Source organism: Loxodonta africana, chromosome 14, assembly GCF_030014295.1.
Source record: "Loxodonta africana isolate mLoxAfr1 chromosome 14, mLoxAfr1.hap2, whole genome shotgun sequence".
In the NCBI taxonomy this organism is placed as follows: Eukaryota; Metazoa; Chordata; class Mammalia; order Proboscidea; family Elephantidae; genus Loxodonta; species Loxodonta africana.
The window spans coordinates 90,032,584-90,053,243 of NC_087355.1; the positions used below are offsets into that span (position 1 = coordinate 90,032,584).

Here is a 20,660-nt window from a genome sequence, read left to right on the forward strand (position 1 = left end):
GACAGGCCCACTACCTCCCGTCCACGTGGGAACAGGGAGGCCGCCGGAAGAGCAGGTAGAGTACAGCCCTCTCCAGCAGCTCAGGACAAAGATGGATGGAAGGAACAGCTTAGAGGCTGGTCCCTCCTCAACCCTTCTCAGGAAGGGTCACAGCGCACCTTTCTTCTCCTCCCAAAGGCTCAGTCTGGGTCTTTAGTGCCAAAGCTGGGATCAGGGATTTGCCGCCAGGTGTCGGCTGCAGAGGGGCCAGGCCGTGGGACGGGTTCCAGCCGCCAACAGACAAAGGCAGCTTTCTCTTCCCTCCTCAGCCGAGGGTGCAGACCGCTCTGACACGTATGAGTGAGACACACAGTTCAGGTGACGCTGAGGAAGGGCTGAGAGCATTCCTGAGAGAAAAGAGGAAGCTCGGGGAGTGGCTCCCCTCAGCAGGCCAGCCTCCCTCCACACAAGCAGGGCTCAGTGAGGCACAGACCCCGGCCAGGCCCAGGGCTCAGGCCACTGGGCACAGGTGTCTTCCTGAGCTCTTCGACTCAGGCTCTGCACAGGAGGGGAGGCCAGGACACATGCCATGCATGAACTGGGGACCCAGGCTCAGCCCCAAGGCTGGTCATTGGTTCTCTGAATGGCATCGGCACCATCTGTTAGCTGATCTGAGAATGGCAGAGCTGGAAGGGCTGTAGAATCTGTTCCCCGTTCTCCAGTTCCAGTAAGAGGTACCTAGAGCCTCTCGATGGCACTGGGTTCGGTTTGGTCTTTCGTAGGGCCTCAAGACAAGGGCGGCTATCTGCCCTACACCCAGCCAGGGACGCCTGCCGCAGGCTCTCTAGCTGGCCTCATGGGGAAGCTCAGTTTTACCTCTGCAGCCTGGGAACCACAGACTTCCGGTGGAAATCGAGGTAGAGTCGGCCAAGAGTCAGGAGCAGTGGAGGACCAGCCACAGTGAACTGTCCCCGCACTGAATTGTTGCAGCTCTACCTCAGAGAGAGGGCCAGCCCGGAGAGCCGGATACTGCTCCTTGGTGGAGTCTGACCCAGTCCAGGGCCTGGGCGACCTTGCGCTGACTCACCCTGGACCCAGCTAAGCCCACAGACTGCAGGCTCCGAGCTCACTCACGCCCACACCAACACTCAGCCTGGACCAGAGAAAGCAGACAGCACGGGCCCTCTAGACCTACGGGGCCGCTGGGGCCTGCAGACAGCCGCCCTCAAGCCTGGGACACGGCCTCAGCAGCAGGGTCTTCTCTGGGCAGTAGACTGTCTCCCTGCTTACCACTCTGAAAACTCCTGCACATGAGCTGGTCTTTGACAACGCACCTCAAGCACTGTGGACCGGGCTCTGCTCTTTTATTTCTATTATGGTAAAAACACATATGTAACAGAGCATTTGCCAATTCAACCATTTTTACACGACAATTCAGTGACACTGATTACTTTCCTCACGTTTTGCCAATTACTGCACCGCCTTTACCAGAAACCCCATGCCCACAGCAGGCACCCCCACCACTGCCCCCCCAGGAACCAGTGCAGGCTTTGGTCTCCAAGCATTTGCCTATTTCAGGTAAGTGGGGCTGTAAGGGTTTCCTTTTTATTTTTTATTCAAGTATATCACATCTAGAGTTAACTACACAGATCTTAATTGTCTAGCTCTATGAATTCTCACAAAGGAAAGACTTCCCAGTCAAGACACAGAACTTTTTACCAGACTTGAAGGCCCCCTCGGCCCTGCAGTCAATGTCCCACTCTGATCAAAGGAAAACTCGATTCTGGCTTCTAACACCATCCGCCAGTCTGGCCTGGTCTTGAACGCTATCTAACGGAGCCACACAGAGCATCCCCTGTGGTCGAAGGCTCCTTTCCCTCAACAATAGGTCTGAGATTCATCGTGGACCCTGGTAGCAGGAGTTCATCCTTTTATTGCCGTATAGGCTTCTGCTGTATCGGGAGTCCCCGGTGCCTACCAGCCCAAAGCTTGGCGGTTCGAACCCACCCAAGGTGCCTCGGAAACAGGCCTGGAAATCTGCTTCCATCAGGCCACAGTCTTGAATGCCCCATGAAGCAGTTCTGCTCTGCACACGTGGGGTCCTGGAATTAACAGTGTTTTTTTTTAACAACAGCCACGCCCACTGTGTGAAAGCACTACAAATTATTTATCCGTTCCACTGCTGGTGGGCACTGGGCTGTTCCCAGGTTTTTTCTACTGCAGGTCGTGCTGCTATGTGAGTAAGCTTCTAGGTGACTTTGGGTGGTCATACATACGCATTTCTGGTGGGTGTATAAAAAAAAAACTACTGGGGCTGAAATTGCAACAATCACAGGTGAGAAAGCATTTAACTTTCGTAGGTATTTTCAAATGTTTTCCAAAGTAGTTGTACTAATTTGCATTTACACCAAAAGTACATGAGATTTTTAGTTGCCCCACATCCTAGCCAACGCTTGGTGTTTTCAGGTATTGTGTGTGTATGTGTATTTGCATGTATTTAACTGTTTTGGTGGGTGTAAGGTAACATGTAGTAGTATGTTAGTTATCATGGGTTTATTTTGTACTTTTCTGATGGTTAATGATGTTGAGCCTACTTTCATGTTTATTCCTCTTTTGTGAAGTGCCTATTTAAGGTGTTTGCCCATTTTTGCCTTTAAATTGGGTTGTCTTCCTCTTTCTTATTGATTTGTAAAAGCTCTTTACATATTAGGAATATAAGTCCTTTTCAGATAGGAGTTGTGTGAATATTTTCTCTCAAATCTGTTGGTAGTCTTTTTGCTCTCTTAATGATGTCCTGGAGCCCTGGTGGCACAGTGGTTAGGAGCTCAGATGCCAACCTAAAGGTCGTCCATTTGAATCCATCAACCACTCCTTGAAAACCCTAGGGGGCAGTTCTACTGTCCTACAGGGTTGCTATGAGTCAGAATCGACTGAACAGCAATGGCAATGGTGTCTTATTTTAACAAAGTCTGGTTCATCCATCTTTCTCCTTATGGTTAGTGATTTTGCGTGTATGTAAGAAACGTGTGCCTACCGTAAAGATGTGAGGATCGCCTCCTATGCTATCTTTAGAAGCTTTATTGTCTTAACATTCATATTTAGGTCTACAATCCAGCTGGAAGTGAGTTTTACACGTGGGATGAGGCCAAGGTAAAGGACCTTTTTTCCCTAGTACAGATATGCAATGGATCCAGCACCCATTCCTGAAGAAATCAGCCATACTCCACGGCATGGACGTGCAGCTCTGTCATAAACCAGATGATCATATGCCTATAGGTCTGTGTCTGGGCTCAATTCTGTTCCTATTGGCCTGCTTGTCTACCACACTGTTTTAATTTCTGTGGCTTTATATTATGTTCTGATACCTGGTAGTGTAAATTCTACAGAGTTCTTGTTCCTTAAAATTGTCTTCACTATTTTGTATCTGGGGCCTTAAACACTAGCAAGCAGCCATCTAAGATGCATCAATTGGTCTCAACCCACCTGGAGCAAAGGAAAATGAAGAACACCAAAGATACAAGGTAATTACGAGCCCAAGAGACAGAAAGGACCACATAAACCAGAGACTACATCAGCCTGAGACCAGAAGAACTAGATGGTGCCCAGCTACAACCAATGACTGCCCTGACAGGGAACACAACAGAGAACCCCTGAGGGAGCAGGAGAGCAGTGGGGTGCAGACCCCAAATTCTTATAAAAAGACCAGACTTAATGGTCTGACTGAGACTAGAAGGATCCCAGAGGTCATGGTTCCCAGACCTTCCCATTAGCCCAAGACAGGAGCCATTCCCAAAGCCAACTCTTCAGACAGATATTGGACTGGACAATGGGATAGAAAATGATACTGGTGAAAAATGAGCTTCTTGGATCAAGTAGACACATGAGAGTATGTGGGCAGCTCCTGTCTGGAGAAGAGAGGGGAGGGCAGAGAGGGTCAGCAGCTGGCTGAATGGACACAAAAACAGAGAGTGGAGGGAAGGAATATGCTGTCTCATTAGAAGGAGAGCAACTAGGAGTATACAGCAAGGTGTATATAAGTTTTTATATGAGAGACTGACTTGGTTTGTAAACTTTCACTTAAAGCATGATAAAAACTTTTAAAAAATTGTCTTCACTATTTTGGGTCCTTTATATTTCCATATAAGAGCCCCTGGGTGGCACAAAGCATTAAGCGCTCACCTACTAGATGAAAGGCTGGCAGTTCAAACCCACCGAAAGGCATCTCAGAAAAAAAACCTGGTGATCTGATTCCGAAAGGTCAGAGCCCTGAAAACCCCACGGAGCAGTTCTACTCTGCACACGGGGTGGCCATGAGTCAGAATCTACTCAACGGCAAATAAACCAGAACCCGGAAACAACAACATATTCCCATATACATTTTAGAATCAACTTGACAATTCACCCATACACACAAACACTCTCAAAACCTGATGGGATTTTTATTTTTATTTTATTTGTATTAAAGCTACAGATCCATCTCGTAAGAGCCAATCTGTATTGTTGTTGTTGTTGTTGTTAGGTGTCATCAGGTCAGTTCTGATTCATAGCAACCCTACATACAACACAACAAAAAGCTGCCTGGTCCTTCGCCATCCTCACAAATGTCATCATGCTTGAGCCCATTGTTGCTGCCACTGTGTCAATCCATTTCACCCAGGGTCTTCCTCTTTTTCACAGACCCTCTACTTTACCAAGCATAATGTCTTTCTCCAGGGACTGGTCCTTCCTGATAACACATCCGAAGTATGTGAGAGGAATTCTTGACAATCTCACTTTCAAGGAGCACTCTGGCTGTACTTCTTCCAGGACAGATTTGTTCACTCTTCTGGCAATCTGTGGTATAATCAGTATTTTTCACCCACACTATCATTCAAATGTGTCAATTATTCTTCCGTTGTCTTTATTCACTGTCCAGCTTTCGCATGCATATGAGGCAACTGAAAATATCACGGCTTGGGTCAGACACACTTAGTACTCAAAGTGGTATCTTTGGTTTTTAACACTTTAAAGAGGTCTTTTGCAGCAGATTTGCCCAATGCAATATGTTGTTTGATTTCTTGACTACTGCTTCCATGGGTGTTGATTGTGGATCCAAGTAAAATAAAATCCTTGACAACTGCAATCTTTTCTCCACTTATCATGATGTTGTTTATTGGTCCAGTTGTTAGGATTTTGGTTTTCCTTATGTTGACGTGTAATCCATACTGAAAGTTGTATGTAGTCTTTGATCTTCATCAGCAAGTGCTTCAAGTTCTCTTCACTTCCAGCAAACAAGGTTGTGTCATCTGCATATCGCAGGTTGTTAATGAATCTTCGTCCAATCCTGATGCCCTGTTCTTCTTCATATAGTCCAGCTTCTTGGATTATTTGCTCAGCATACAGACTGAATAAGTATGGTGAAATGATACAACCTTGACGCACACTTTCCTGACTTTAACCCAGGCAGTATCCCCTTGTTCTGTTCGAATGACTGCCTCTTGGTCTATGTACAGGTTCCTCATGAGCACAATGAAGTGTTCTGGAATTCCCATTCTTTGCAATGTTATTCAGAATTTGTTATGATCCACACAGTTGAATGCCTCTGCATAGTCAATAAAACACAGGTAAACATCCTTCTGGTATTCTCTGCTTTCAGCCAGGATCCATCTGACATCGGCAGTGATATTCCTGGTTCCACATCCTCTTCTGAATCCGGCTTGAATTTCTGTAGTTCCCTGTTAATGTACTGCTGCAATAGTTTTTGAATGATATCCCACAAAATTTTACTTGTGTGTGATATTGATATTGTTCGATAATTTCCACATTCCATCGGATCACCTTTCTCTGGAACGGGCACAAATACGGATCTCTTCCAGTCCGCAAGCCAGGTAGCTGTCTTCCAGATTTCTCGGCAAGTGGGCGCTTCCAGAGCTGCATCCGTTTCTGAAACATCTCAGTTGGTGTCAGTTCCTGGAGCTTTGATTTTCGTTAACGTTTTAGTGCCGCTTGGTATAGAGCTTCTTTCATTTCTCTTAGTAACGTTTTGTAGTTCTTTGATGTGGAGCCCTTACACACCTGTTCATAGATTTCATCCTAGTTCTGATGCTGTTATAAATAGCATCTCTTTTTAACTTTCCGTTGCAAATTGTCTTCTGCTAGCATATATGCTGTCTTCTGTACACTGTCACCAGAGATCTTGCTACCTTCACTTATTAATTCATCCAGGTTTTCCATGTACACAATCATGTTGCCTGCCGAGCACAGTTTGTCTTTTCCTCCCCAGTCCTTATACCTTAAGAGAAATATATATTCCTCAGTGGTTGGCTACAGACACATAAATATCAAATAGGTCAAGACGATTAGCAGTATTACTGAATTCTTTCAGATTTTTGTCACTTTTAGCAGTTACTTAGAGAGGTGTGTTAAAATTTCCAGCTGTGATTGTAGATTTACGAGTTTTCTTTTGTTGTTGTTGTTGTTGTTGTCAGGTGCCATCAAGTCATTTCCAACTCATAGTGCCCAGTCCTGCACCATGCCCAGGACTGTTGCTATACTGGAGCAGACTGTTGCAGCCACTGTGTCAGTCCATCTAGTTGAGGGTCTTCCTCTTTTCTGCTGATCCTGTACTTTACCACGCATGATTCCTTCTCCAGGGACAGTATCTCCTGACAACATGTCCGAAGTATGTGAGATGTAGTCTCACCATCCTTGCTTCTAAGGAGCATCCTGGTTGTACTTCTTCCAAGACAGATTTATTCATTCTTCTGGCAGTCCATGGTATATTCAATATTCTTCATCAACACCATAAATCAAGGCATCAATTCTTCTTTGGCCTTCCTTATTCATTGTCCAGCTTTCACATGCATATGATGCGATTGAAAACACCATGGCTTGGGTCAGGCGCACCTTAGTCTTCAGGGTGACATCTTTGCTTTTCAACACTTTAAAGAGATATTTTGCAGCAGATATGCCCAATGCAATGTGTCGTTTGATTTCTTGACTGCTGCTACCATGGCTGTTGATTGGGGATCCAAGTAAAATGAAAGCCTCAACAACTTCAATCTTTTCTCCATTTACCATGATGTTGTTTATTGGTCCAGTTGTGAGGATTTTTATTTTCTTTATGTTGAAGTGCAATCCGTGCTAAAGGCTGTAGTCTTTGATCTTCATCAGTAAGTGCTTCAAGTCCTCTTCACTTTCAGCAAGTAAGGTTGTGTCATCTGCATAATGCAGGTTCTTAATGAGTCTTCCACCAATCCTGATGCCCTGTTCTTCTTCATATAGTCCAGCTTCTCAGATTATTTGCTCAGCATACAGATTGAGTATGTATGGTGAAAGGATACAACCCTAACGCACACCTTTCCTGACTTTAAAGCAATCAGTATCCCCTTGTTCTGTTCGAACAACTGCCTCTTGATCTATGTACAGATTCCTCATGAGCACAATTAAATGTTCTGGAATTCCCATTCTTCACAATGTTATCCGTGATTTGTTATGATCCACTCAGTTGAATGCCTTTGCGTAGTCAATAAAACACAGGTAAATAAAACACCCTTCTGGTGTTCTCTGCTTTCAGCCAGGATCCATCTGACATCAGCAGTGATATCCCTGGTTCCACGTCCTCTTCTGCATCCAGCTTGAATTTCTGGCAGCTCCCTGCCGATATACTGCTGCAGCCGCTTTTGAATGATCGTCAGCAAAATATTTTTTTTTTACTACTGTCAACTTTTGTTTTGCATATTTTGAGGCTAAGTTATTAGGTATATACACATTTAGGATTGTATGCCTTCTAGCTGAACTGACGTTTTAATGTACTTCTATTTATGATAATTTTTCTTTTTCCACTTCAGAGAGTTCTGTTGGTGATAAATTCTCTCAGGTTTTACTTTTTTTAAAATGTTTTCATGTCACCTTCATCACTGAAGAATATTTTCACCAAAGATAGAATTCTAGGATGGGAGTTATTTTAATACTTTAAAGAGGTGTTTCCATTGTCTCCTGGCTTCTGTTGTTTCTTTTAAGAAGTTAGGTGCCCATCTCATCCCCCTTTAAAAATAATAGGACTTTTCTCTAGCTTTAATCTGCTTTTAAAATTTCTTCTCTTTGATTTTCAAATTTTTATTTGAAAAGTATTAAGGGTGCTTTTCTTTGTGTTTATTCTATTTATCATGGAGCTCTTTATGTGGCTTGAAATATTTGGACAGTTTTGGAAAATTCTCAACCATTATCTTTTCAAATATTGCATCTGTCCATTCTCTCTCTCCTGTTAATCGAGGGGTCCAATTACATTTTTTTCTAGATTTTTTATCTTTTTTTCCCTTTGTTTTCAATATAGTTGTTTTCTTATGACACTCCTTCTAGTTCACTAATTCTTCTGTCGTGTCTAATTTGGCATTTAACCAATCTATTGAATTGCTAATTTTAGTTATTTTTCCATTCTAATATTGTTCAATACTAGAATTTACTTTTTTTTTTTTTTTTTTAAGATTTAAGTTCTCTAATGAGTCTCTTGGAAACCCTGGTGGCATAGTGGTTAAGTGCTACAGCTGCTAACCAAAGGGTGGGCGGTTCAAATCTGCCAGGCACTCCTTGGAAACTCTATAGGGCAGTTCTACTCTGTCCTGTAGGGTCGCTATGAGTCAGAATCAACTCGATGGCACTGGGTTTGGTTTTGGTTTAGTGAGTTTCTCTTTTCATCTATTTTTAACATATGAATAATAGTTATTTAATGTACATGTCTCGTTACTCCAATATCAGAATCACCTGTAGGTCAGTTTCTATTCAACCATTTTTTTTAGACTTTAATAATACCACCCTGTTACCTGGTATGCCTAGTAATTTTGGATTAAATGCCAGATATTGTATATGAATAATTATAGCAGATCCAGACGATGGACTCTTCCTCCAGAGAGGATTCAATTGTCTTCAGGCAGACAGAAATAAACATGATTCGAAGCCGTGTTTCATATTTTGTGAGAGCTGGTCTATTTCTGGTTTCTTTCTCCCTAAAGGGACTCATCTGAAACCTGATAGTGTTTAAAAGAGTCCCTCCTACTTGATGGGCCCTAAACTCCAACTTTTGTCTCTTTAGCATCCTGAGAGTGCCTCGATCTTTGTTTAACTTCTTGGAAATTGCTTTTTGGTTGGTCTCTTAGCCTCTCACAACATGCTTGCAGACCTAACAAATCAGCAAATGCCTGAAGGGGAAACTGCATACAGAGTTTTGTAACCCTTTTTCCCCAGGATTCTGATTCCTCCAGTGTTGGGTGTCTTAGGAGCCCTAAACTCTAATTTTTGTCTCCTCGGCCCAATAAGGCTGTTGAAGCTCCAGGACGTCATCTTCTGTTTAGTCTCAATCTGCTGAAACACACGTCAGAAAATGCCAGGATATGGGAAGGAAGTGGTGATTAGCACAGTGCTCATCACAGTGCATTTCCCATCTTTTTGGAATTTTTGCTTCTCAAGTCCTGGCTGCTTTGTTTGCTCTCTGATGTCTTCAAACTGCTGTGTCTGTGTGGTGTGTGTGTGTGTGTGTGTGTTAATCCAAGTTGTACACTTGTTCTTGGTAGGAGTGTTAGTCTGGTACAAGTCAGTCCTTTCCAGCAGGTGAAACTGCCAACGATCATAATTTGGAAGCTTACCCTTGTCATGCTCTGTGCTAGAGACCTAGGGTCAAAATGCCAATTTTTAGGAGGTCATTTGTCAAAGCAAACCTCCTCAGTCAGGGCCTCCACCATCAGTCCTTCCTTCCCTTCCCTAGATCACAGATGGTGATGGATTCTGGGCTGCGCTCTAACACGCGCTGACCACGGTAAATGCTTGTCACCCACCTGTCTGCCGCCTCTCTGTGCCGTGGGAAGCAGCGCTCTGGACTTCTCCGCAATTTTCTGTTGGAAAAAGTACAAGAGAAGGGAAATAGGAAGAACAAAACAAGGTGGGGAGGACAGAAGAAACAGATAAACACAAGGCTTCAGACACTGAGTGACAGCAAAACACGTTAGGGTCCCTGTCCCAGGTCTCAGGAAAACTGTCCCAGGTCTCGGGAAATCTGTCCTGGGCCTCAGGAAAACCATCCTGGGTCTCAAGAAAACTGTCCCAGATCTCAGGAAAACTATGCTGGCTCTTAGGAAAACTGTCCCAGGTCTCGAGAAATCTGTCCTGGGCCTCAGGAAAACCATCCTGGGTCTCAAGAAAACTGTCCCAGATCTCAGGAAAACTGTGCTGGCTCTTAGGAAAACTGTGCTGGGTCTTGGGAAAACTGTCCTGGGTCTCGGGAAAACTGTTCTGGGTCTCGGAAAAACTGTTCTGGGTCTTGGGAAAACTGTCCTGAGTCTCGGGAAAACCATCCTGGCTCTCAAGAAAACTGTCCCAGGTCTCAGAAAAACGGTCCCAGGTCTCAGGAAAACTGTCCTGGGTCTCAGGAAAACTGGGCTCTTGACTGGGCTCTGCCCATGAGTTGCTAGATGGTCTCCATTAATGCACTTAAGTTCTCTGGGTCTCAGTTTCCTCACCTGCCCAAACAGGTGATACCTCATCTTCCACCTCCCGGGAGGCTGTTGTGAGATAGCCTCTTGGGCAGCACTTCAGAAGGTGAAGGTCCTTTACTACACATGCCCTGAGGGTAAACTACCCCCTACTTGCAGAAGGCTCAAAGGCTGGTGCCTTTCCCTGCTCTGGGGCCAGCCCAGGGATGAGGCAGCCAGAGTGGGTGCTCAAGGGACTGGGGCTCCATCACTGCCTGGCCTGACCTGAGACCCCCTACCTGCAGGGCCCTCACCTTCTGCGTGACTCCATAGCGCTGAATGGCATCCGACAGCTGATTTTTCAGGCGGTCCAGCTGAAGACGCTCCTGCTGCAGATAGAAGCGTGGCTTAAATAGGAGGCCAAGGATTGTCTGCCCCCCACAGCCCCCTCCAATCCTGGGGGATGCCTCAGTTCCCAATTCTTCTTGTGCCCCTCTGTCCCTCCTGGTCATGTCTGCACCATGCCCCACCTTCTCCATCCATCACCAGGCTCCCACCTTCTCCATCCATCACCAGGCTCCCACCATCATCACCATCCCCACTGTCAGAATTAGGCTCCTCACCATCTACTTCATCACCCCCAGCATCATCACCTCCATCACTGAACTGCTGTTCGCACCATCTCCGCAGGCACAGCCAGCACCACCACCAATGCCACTCAATTCCACACTCAACTTCTTCACCAGCAGCTCTGCTCTGAGCACGTGACACATGTCTAAACCACTATTAGGTGAGAACTTTATCATGCCCCCAGTGCAGCTCAGCAGACCTTGGCCCCAAGTTCTAAGTGGCTTGTTCAAGGTTGCACAAGTGGCGGAGCAAGGCCCTGACCCCAGGTCACTGACCGCAGGCCCCTGACCACATGCGTCTCGTCACCATCAGAACTGCAATCAGCAAACCATCCCTCCCCTCACATCTCACCATCCACCCTCCCTCCAGCTCCTCACTGCCTCCACCTCTCCACCCTATCCCTTCCCTGCTGGAAGGGGTCGCATCCGTCTCAGCCCCCACCGCATCCCAGTGCCCAGAATGAAGTCGGGCACAGAGCCGGTACTCAAGGATCACACAAGGATGGAAGTGAGCCCGGAATCTGGCTCTGCCTGCTCTGGTTTCCTGCGAGCACCAACGGACCATCGGGAGCCCCAGCGCGTTTCTCTCCACACAGAACCAGCACAAAAGAGGCCACGTCAGTCCCGTTTCCTTAGATGTGGACCCAGACATAGCTCCTGGCCCCCACCTCGATCCAGCATCTCCCATGATCCCCTGGGAGGGGCCACTCCCCTGACCCTGCATCCCAAATCACAGGAGATGCTCACTCCCAGCTGGGGGTGCCTCTGTGCAGGCCCGGCCTGAACTCTGCCCCTCCATGTCACCACGCACCCACCATCCACCACATGGACAAGAATGGGGTGGGGGACGAACCGACAGGTCCCGTTGGAATGGGACAAGGCTTTCTATGCATGCCTTTCACTATGCTCACAGCATACGGTTCAAGTAGGCCTTGTAATTAGCACCCAGTGTGCCCAGGGTGCCTCACCTTGTGCCTTTGCAATTAGTACCTTGTATACCCAGGACTGCTCACCTTATGCCCTTGTAATTAGCACCTTATGTGCCCAGGGCTGTTCACCTTGTGCCCTTGCACCATGATTGCTCTCCCTGTACCTTCCTCCACCTGGAGGGGCTCTCAGCACACTCTACTCATGACAATTCATTAATTCATCCATCCACCCATTCATTCTCCAATTCAATAAACAGGTACTGAGTGCCTGCTATGTTAGGTCTGATTCAAACCCAGACAACCCGAGATGCCTTCTTCAGTATCCCCTTTATAAAGTGGCTGTAATCGGCCTCCTGCCTTCCCCTTCCACTGGCCTTCCACACACACACACATGCACACACACACACATGCTGCCTTTATTAATCATTCTTCCTTGAACCCACATCCTCTTGGGCTCACACGACAACCCACACGCCTTTGCTGAGCCCAAATGACACTCAGGCAGCTGCTAGGCCCCCACACCTATGGAGGCATTGTGCCACGCCCCCCTCCTTCACCATTTGTGGGGCCCCACTCGGCTTTAAGACCCAATTAGATATCACCTCCTCTAGGAAGCTTTCCCAAGCCAGATGTGCAGAAAGTCGTCCCCTGCCACGGAGCCCCCACATGCCCTGAGCACCTCCGGGGAACGTTCCGATAATGACGGATGCTTCCTAATTTACATTCTGTCCTCCCACAAGGCTGTGGGAGCCTCAAAGAGGGAGCTGCTTCTCATCTGACTCTTTCTCCTGCATCTGGCTTGGAGCTGGTGTTGGAGAAAGGTCTGCTGGTTTCTTGGACGGGTGGGTGAGTGGGTGGGCAGATAGATGGGTGAGCTCATCTGAGAGCAACCCCTCTGAGCTCCTGAGGAACACAGTACACTGCCACTGCCCTCATAGCACACAGAGCTTCCATGAACGTGGGCTCTGGGCCCAGGAAGACCTGGGTTCAAGCCTAGCCAGGGCTGCTCCTGGCTGTGGTGCCTTGGCACATTATGCTCCGAGCTTCCTTCCCTATATGAAGGAGGTGGATGAGGGCCCTGCTATGAACTGAATTGAGTCCCCCAAAAATTATGTTATGAATCCTAACATTCATGTCTGTGGATGTAAGCCCATTTGAGAAGACGATTTTCTTTGTTATGTTAATAAGACCATATCACTATACAGTGTATTGTAAGTCAATTGCCTTTGTGATATTAAAAAAAGCAGATCAGGCACAAAAGCAAACAGAGCTGGGGAAGATAGGTGCCACATGAAGACAGCCAAGCACCCAAGGAGCAGAAGCTGCAAAGGACCTTCCCCCAGAGCCGAACCGGAGAGAAAGCCTTGCCCTGGAGCTGACACCCGAATTCGAACTTCTAGTCTCCTAAACTGTAAGAAAATTAATTTCTGTCTGTTAAAGCCATCCCCTTGTGGTATTTCTGTTCCAGCAGCACTAGGGAACTAAGGCAGGCCCCCACCCTGCGGCACTGTCAGGAGGACTGGTGGAAGGTTTAGCACAGTGCCGGAGTGGGCTGACCCTCCCACGATGAGGCAGCTACTGTTACGCCTTGACCTCATTCCGCACTGTAAGGGACCACTTCCTATCCAGGTGTTTAACCAGTTGCCATCGAGTCAATCCCGATGCACGGTGACCCAACGTGTGTCAAAGTAGAACTATGCTCCATCGGGTTTTCAATGGCTGCCAGGCCTTTCTTCCATGGTGCCTCTGGGTGGACTCGAACCTCCAACCTCCCGGTGAGCAGCCAATCACATTAACCATTTGCGCCACCGGAGGACGCCATCCAGGTGTTTACATCCCTACAAAGTCAAAGACCCAGGTGGCACTTAACAAATGCCGTCTGAATTGAACTGATGAGAAATGAACTTCCCTGGAAAACCACGTGCTTAACTATATTGCTCTTATGCTGCAGAAATATCTTCCAGAATCACAGCTCACCAAAATTTGGGATTTGGCCCTGCACCTCATATGGTAGGTGCTCAGTAAACATTCTGAGTGAGTGAACAATAAATGAGGCAGAGAACAGAGAACAGACCTGCCCATGAACAGGCCACACGAACGCCAACACTGCCAACCCCCTGCAAATGCTGACCATTATGCTGCCTAACACCTTATAAGGAGCCTTGGTGGAGCAATGATCAAGTACTTAGCCACTAACTGAAAGGTCAGCAGTTCGAACCCACCCAGCAGCTCCATGGGAGAAAGACCTGGCCATCTCCTCTGTAAAGTCTTCAGCCTAGGAAACCCTATGGGGCAGTTTTACTCTGTCACATGGGGTCACTATGAGTCGGAATCAACTTGATGGCCCACAACAACAACAGTGCCCTTCTGTGATGAGCCACAGTGATTCCACCCGAGTTCTGCACCAGGAAAGCACTCGCCTCCCCAACAGAAGGCTGGGCCCGCAATGACTGAATCCCGAGCTATGGGCACCAGCCAGCAGAGCACCGCAGACAGGCTTCCCTCGGTCTCATGCCGGGGTATCCTCTGCCCGCGGCCCCTGGAGAACTGCTCCTGCCCTCACATCCTTGTTCAGTGTGTCTGATTACCCACCTGTGGCGTGGCTTTATTAAAGGAGAATTTAGATCCCACACAATTCCTCCACTGTGAGCATACCAGTCGATAATTTTTCATAGATTTCTACAGTTGTACAGCCATCACCACAACCTAGTTTTAGGGTGCCTCCAACATCCCAAAACTTCCCAAGGCCCTTTTGCAGCAGACCCCACTCCCGCCCCAGCTCATCTGCCTTCAGTCTACAGAGTTGCATTTTCTGGGCACTGCATCTAAATATAACTACAATGTGTGGTCAGTTTATCCAGCTTCTCTCACATGGTGTAAAGTTTTGGGGTCCATCCCTGTTATAGCTGTATTTGTGCTTCACTCTTCTTTGTTGCCGAATAGCATCCCAGTGTACAGACGCACCTCACTTTTGGATCCTTGATACCTGAGGTCGGCAAACCTTTTCTGCAAAGGGCCGGGGAGTGAGTATTTCAACCTTTGAAACCAGACGGTCTCTGTCACAATGACTCAGTTCTGTGGTAGTCATAACATGAAAGCAGCCATGTGGTCACATGTGTCACCAAGCGGGCATAGCTATGCCCAGTGAAAGTCTGTTCATGAGAACAGGTGGCAGGACCATGGACTCATCCCACTGACCCTGCTCTAAACATCTCAAGGTTTGACAGTATTTGATCTCAGGTGCCACACACCCTGCAATCTCTCAGGATTGGGTGAGGAGTGGACAAGGGCAGGGTAGCACTGCACCTGGCGTGGGTGAAAGTGGCTGTGTTGGTGGAGGCGGGTGGGGTGGCAGTGAAGGGGCTGCGGGGCATCATGGTGTAAGGGTGGCAGTGGGCACAGTGGCAGCGCGACCGTGGTGATGAGGTCTGTGACCTAGTGGTGCAGGTATCAATGACAGTAGGGACACAGTGTGTCCTGACAGCAGGGGCATTTTGAGGTGGCCCTGATGTGGAGCTGGGCAGTGTGGGAGGTGGCAAGTGGGCCTGTGTGGTTGTGGTTTGTGTAAGGTGGTAGCAAATGGCCCTGTATGGTGGTGGGTGGTATGGGGGGTGGCAGGTTGCCCTGGTGTGCAGGGGGGTGGTGTGGGGGAGTAACAGGTGGCCCTGGTGTGGAGGTGGGTGGTGTGTGAGGTGGCAGGTGTCCCTGGTATGCAGGTGGGTGGTGTGAGGAGGTGGCAGGTGGCCCTGGTATGCAGGTCAGTGGTGTGGGAGGTGGCAGGTGGTCCTGGTGTGCAGGTGGGTGGTATGAGGAGGTGGCAGGTGGTCCTGGTGTGCAGGTGGGTGGTGTGAGGAGGTGGCCCTGGTGTGGAGGTGGGTGGTGTGGGGGGTGGCAGGAGGCCCTGGTGTGGAGGTAGGTGGTGTGAAGAGGTGGCAGGGTGCAAGCTGCAGTGACAGCAGTGGACATGGGGTGACAGTGGGAAGGGGTGGCCGTGACCTCCCACACAGAAGCGCATCATCGTCCCCTTTAGAACCTCAGCAGTGGCTCCATGGCTGGGGCAGTGCTCCATGGACAGCGGCTGCAGGAAGGACGGCCCACGGGGCTCAGATCCAAGCAGTGACCTCAGCCAACCCCAGCCCAGAACAACATTGTGCCCCTCAGTCTCCCACCACCCACCCTTCTGCCAGCCCCCTAGCTCCAGAGGCTTCTCCTCCAAGGTGTTGGCCCCCTCCTTGCCTGTGGCCTGGGTCTCCAGGGAACATACCCGAGAGGAGCCGCGCAGGAGCCCCGACAGCTGCTTCATGGCACTGGTGCTGGCCGTGATGGCTGCATTGGTCTCCTGCTGCACCGTGTGCCTGGGGGCGAGAGGGTGGGGACACGGGTTGGCCAGGGGGGGCAGGGATGGGAGGCAGAAGAACCAAGAAGGAGAAGTGCAGACAATAAGAAGCAGGAAAGGAAGGACAGACACACGGGGACATTAAGGGAGGCGGGCAGGCCATGAAGATGCAGACAACAGGAGGGACGAAAGCAGAAAGAAAGGAGGGACAGAGAGACAAACAGGACAGTGAGGGAGGAGAAGGACAATGACACGGATGGAGGAAGGCCCAGAGAGCCAAGGACAAGGAGGGAATGTACAGAAACACGTGGGGAGGGAGGGACATGGAGGGGGGAAAGCAGAGTGAGCATGGAGAAGGGGAGAGAGAACAGAGGTGAATTCCACTGCAAGTGGACTTCCAGCTACCATGATGCCAGAACCAGCCACCATGGGACCACCTCTGCCTCCCCCTCCCACACTACCCACCCTGAACAGAGTCAGCTATGGTGGCAACTGTGGAGCACAAGCCCTACCAGGTTGGTGCCTTCACCCCCCAAAGAGGCCCAGCCTTGAGGTGTGCAGAGCATTGGGGCACATGGAGAAAGTGTGCGCAGGGGACAACGGTGTGAGGATGCAAAGGAGCACAGGAGCTCTCAACTTTCCAGGTAGAAACACAAATTGGCAAGGACTGAGGCATCCCTTAGTGAGTCAGGACAGATGGGGGCAGAGAGGTGATGGGGACAGGTGCCATCATGTGCATGTGGATGCCTCCTGAAGATTCCAGCCGCCACCAGTCAAGTCCCCCGCTCCATCTGAGGCCTAGACACCATGGACCCAAGACCAGCTCCCCACTGCACGCAGCTAGAGAGGACAGGGCAAATGGTAATGAGGACCACAAGGAAATAATGACCAAAATTTTCCCAAATTTGATAAAAAGTATAAACCCACAGAACCAAGAAGTTCAACAAAACCTAAATAAAACTAGCACAAAGAGAAACACACAAATTCAGGACTCTCAGAAGACCCCAAACAGGGGAATTACCCACAAATAAGAACCAGACACACACTTACACACATCATATTCCAATGGCTAAATACAAAAGAAAAAGAAAAATTGCTGAAGTCACTCAGAGGACAAAGACACATTCCACAGAGGAACAATGAAAAAGAATGACAGCAGACCTCTCATCAGAAACTACGCCAGCCAGAAGAAAATGGAGAAGCATCTTTTAAAGCGCTGACACAGAGGAGGCGGGGCCAAGACGGCAGAACAGACAGGCACTTCCGGCAAGCCTTCTTACAACAAAGACCCGAAAAAAAAAGTGAAACGAGTATATTTATGACAAGCTGGGAGCCCTGAACATCAAAGGCAAAGTTAGAAAATGAAATGAGCTGCAGGGGGAAGAAGAGACAGTTCAGAAGCGGAGAGGAGCTACCGGACCTGAATCGCCAGGAGCCCTCAGGTACCATTGCCAGGAGTAGCTGCGGCAGGATGGTACAAGCGTTTGGCCGCAGTTTCCTCAGGGAGAAGCAGTCAGCCACATAGCCTACTCACACCTCTGGAACCAGAGAAGAACGGTGCTTTCGGCAAAAGCTAAGTACTTGCATATATTTTACCATGTCCCCTGCCCCCAAGCCAGCTTCAGTGGCTGTTGATTTCCCTGGGCTTGAGATAGGCACTGTTGAGCACCTAGAGCCATCCTCCCAGCCTTGGAGAAGGAATAAATTCGCAATTGGGGGAAAACATAATTTGCCAGCTCCGCTAACCTGGGGAGCTCAGGACAGAAGCAGCTCCTCCCCAGGCATAAACGGTCTGTGGACTTTGAGTACATTTCCCCTTTGCATGGATCTATGTGTGCCTATTTCAGGAAAATAGCCCCTTGTTGGCAGACTACAACTGTTTCAGCTGTTCGGTGGAGAGGTGGGTGTTTGATGTTTGACACTGCTTTGCCTATTAAACAGGGTCCTCGTTTACGCACATCAGGGGCCTAAGGGCTGGCGGCTCCACTCAGGTCACTCAGCCACTCAGGACAGGTGTCCAAGGATAATGGTACCTCCCAATCCTTACAACCAGAAACACTGGGTGCCCATGGTCCATCTGCAGAACCCACCCACCTATAAGCTCTAGGGAAGAGGGACACGCTTTCCTCAGAGACACCTGGGGGATGATTCTCAGCCCCCTTCCTTGTTGAGAGTGTGACCCCCTGCTGCAACCAGATGCTGGTACCTACATCAATCACCCCTGCCCCTCTAAGACTGTAGGATAGAGCCTTTACCACACACTTGATGATCAGCTACCTGGAAACCTGAGCTGAATTCATACAAGAAAAGTGAATAGACTCCTAGACTGCTATGCCTGATAATAGCTCTAGCTATCTGGGGACAGGATGTCAGAGCTCCAAAGGTGAAAATAATCAAGCTAGCTCACTCAAGCAACCCATCTGGGCACATCAAAACAAAATAAAGCAAGAAGCTACAACACAGTAAGCAAACATAAAAGAAACTAATACAATAACTTACAGATGGCTCGGAGACAAGAGTCAATATCAAGTCACGTAAAGAAACAGACCATGATTGCCTCAACAAGCTCTCAAAACAAAGAATCAAGGGATTTTCCAGATGAAAGTGCCTTCCTGGAATTACCGGATGCAGAATACAAAAGATTAATATACAGAAACCTTCAAGACATCAGGAAGGAAATGAGGCAATATGCAGAACAAGCCAAGGGACACACAGATAAAGCAGTCGAAGAAATTAAAAAGGTTATTCAGGAACATAATCAAAAGTTTAATAAGCTGGAAAAATCCATAGATAGACAGCAATCAGAAATTCAGAAGATTAACAATTACAGAATTAGTCAACTCAATAGAAAGTCAGAGGAGTAGAATTGAGCAAGTGGAAGGCAGAATTTGTGAACTTGAAAGTAAGCCACTTGTTACCAATGTATTTGAAGAAAATCAGATAAAAGAATTTAGAAAAAGGAAGAAACCTTAAGAATTATGTGGGACACTATCGAGAGAAATAATCTACAAGTGATTGGAGTACCAAAACAGGGAGGGATAACAGAAAATACAGAGAATTGTTGAAGATTCCTTAGCGGAAAACTTCCCTGATATCATGAAAGATGAGAAGATATCTATCCAAGATGTTCATCAAACTCCACATAAGGTAGATTTTAAAAGAAAGACACCAAGATATATTATAATCAAACTTGCCAAAACCAAAGACAAAGAGAGAATTTTAAGGGCAGCTAGGGATAAAAGAAAAGTCAACTACAAAGGAGAGTCAGTACAAATAAGCTCAGACTACTTGGCAGAAACCATGCAGGCAAAAAGGCAATGGGATGACTTAGATAAAGCACTGAAGGAAAAAAATTGCCTGCCAAGAATCATATATCCGGCAAAACTGTCTCTCAAATATGAAGGTTAAATTAGGACATTTCCCGATAAACAGAAGTTTAGGGAATTTGTAAAAACCAAACCAAAACTTCAAGAAATACTAAAGGGAGTTCTTTGGTTAGAAAATCAATAAAGTGCTGACACAACTGTGAAGCCAGACTTTAACACTCAGCAAAAACATATTTCAAAACGAAAGTGTAATAGTGACTTTTTCAGTCAAACAAAATCAAAGACCATCTCTACACGAAATGTTAAAAGAAGGTTTTCCTGGAGTAGGAACATGAAACCAGACAGAAACTTGGATCTACATAAAGAAACAAATATTCTCAGAAACGGTTAAGACTAAAGATAAAAATAAAAGAAAAAAATCGCCTAAATATTAATCACTTTAAAAAGAATTGACTATTTAAAGCAAAAATAGCAGCAACGTATTGTGGGCTTATGGCACATATAAAAGTAAAATGTCTGATGTTAATAGCACAAAAGACGGAGAGGAGGAAGCAAGATGAATAGGCAGTATGTGTTGTAACGTTCTTATACTGTATGTGAAATGATTATTTGAAAGAAGACTGATTAAAAAGTAATTTTAAAACCTAGGAAATAATACCCTACTCCTCTATCAGTTTGTTGTACCGTGGTGGCTTGCATGTTGCTGTGACACTGAAAGCTATGCCACCGGTATTTCAAATACCAGCAGAGTCACCCATGAAGACAGGTTTCAGTGGAACTTCCAGACTAAGACAAAAAAAAAAAAAAAGACTAGGAAAAAATACCTGGTGATCTACTTCTGAAAAAACTGGCCAGTGAAAACCTTCAGAATAGCAGCAGAACACTGTCTGGTCCAGTGGCTGAAGATGAGCCCTCAGGCTGGAAGGCACCTTCATCTACCCTGATGAACTCAACTCCTCATCAGTCCTGAAGTAAAACGCTGTCAGTGATAGGATAATATCCACATGCCCACAAGGAAG

General features: G+C 47.4%; 1 protein-coding gene across 10 annotated transcripts in view; it reads right to left on the reverse strand.

Moving 5' to 3' along the window:
- Positions 1-20,660, reverse strand: part of TSNARE1 (t-SNARE domain containing 1) — a 226,749-nt gene that overhangs the window by 100,747 nt on the left and 105,342 nt on the right. For all 10 annotated transcript variants that reach the window (XR_010317843.1, XM_064268138.1, XM_064268140.1 and 7 more), the window contains 3 exons: positions 16,244-16,334; positions 10,736-10,810; positions 9,789-9,845 (listed from right to left, as the gene is read on the reverse strand). Coding sequence is in view for 9 of the 10 variants with exons in the window: in XM_064268138.1 (XP_064124208.1) it covers positions 9,789-9,845; positions 10,736-10,810; positions 16,244-16,334 (223 nt within the window). In the remaining variant the exon portion in view is untranslated. The remainder of the gene's footprint in view (positions 1-9,788; positions 9,846-10,735; positions 10,811-16,243; positions 16,335-20,660) is intronic.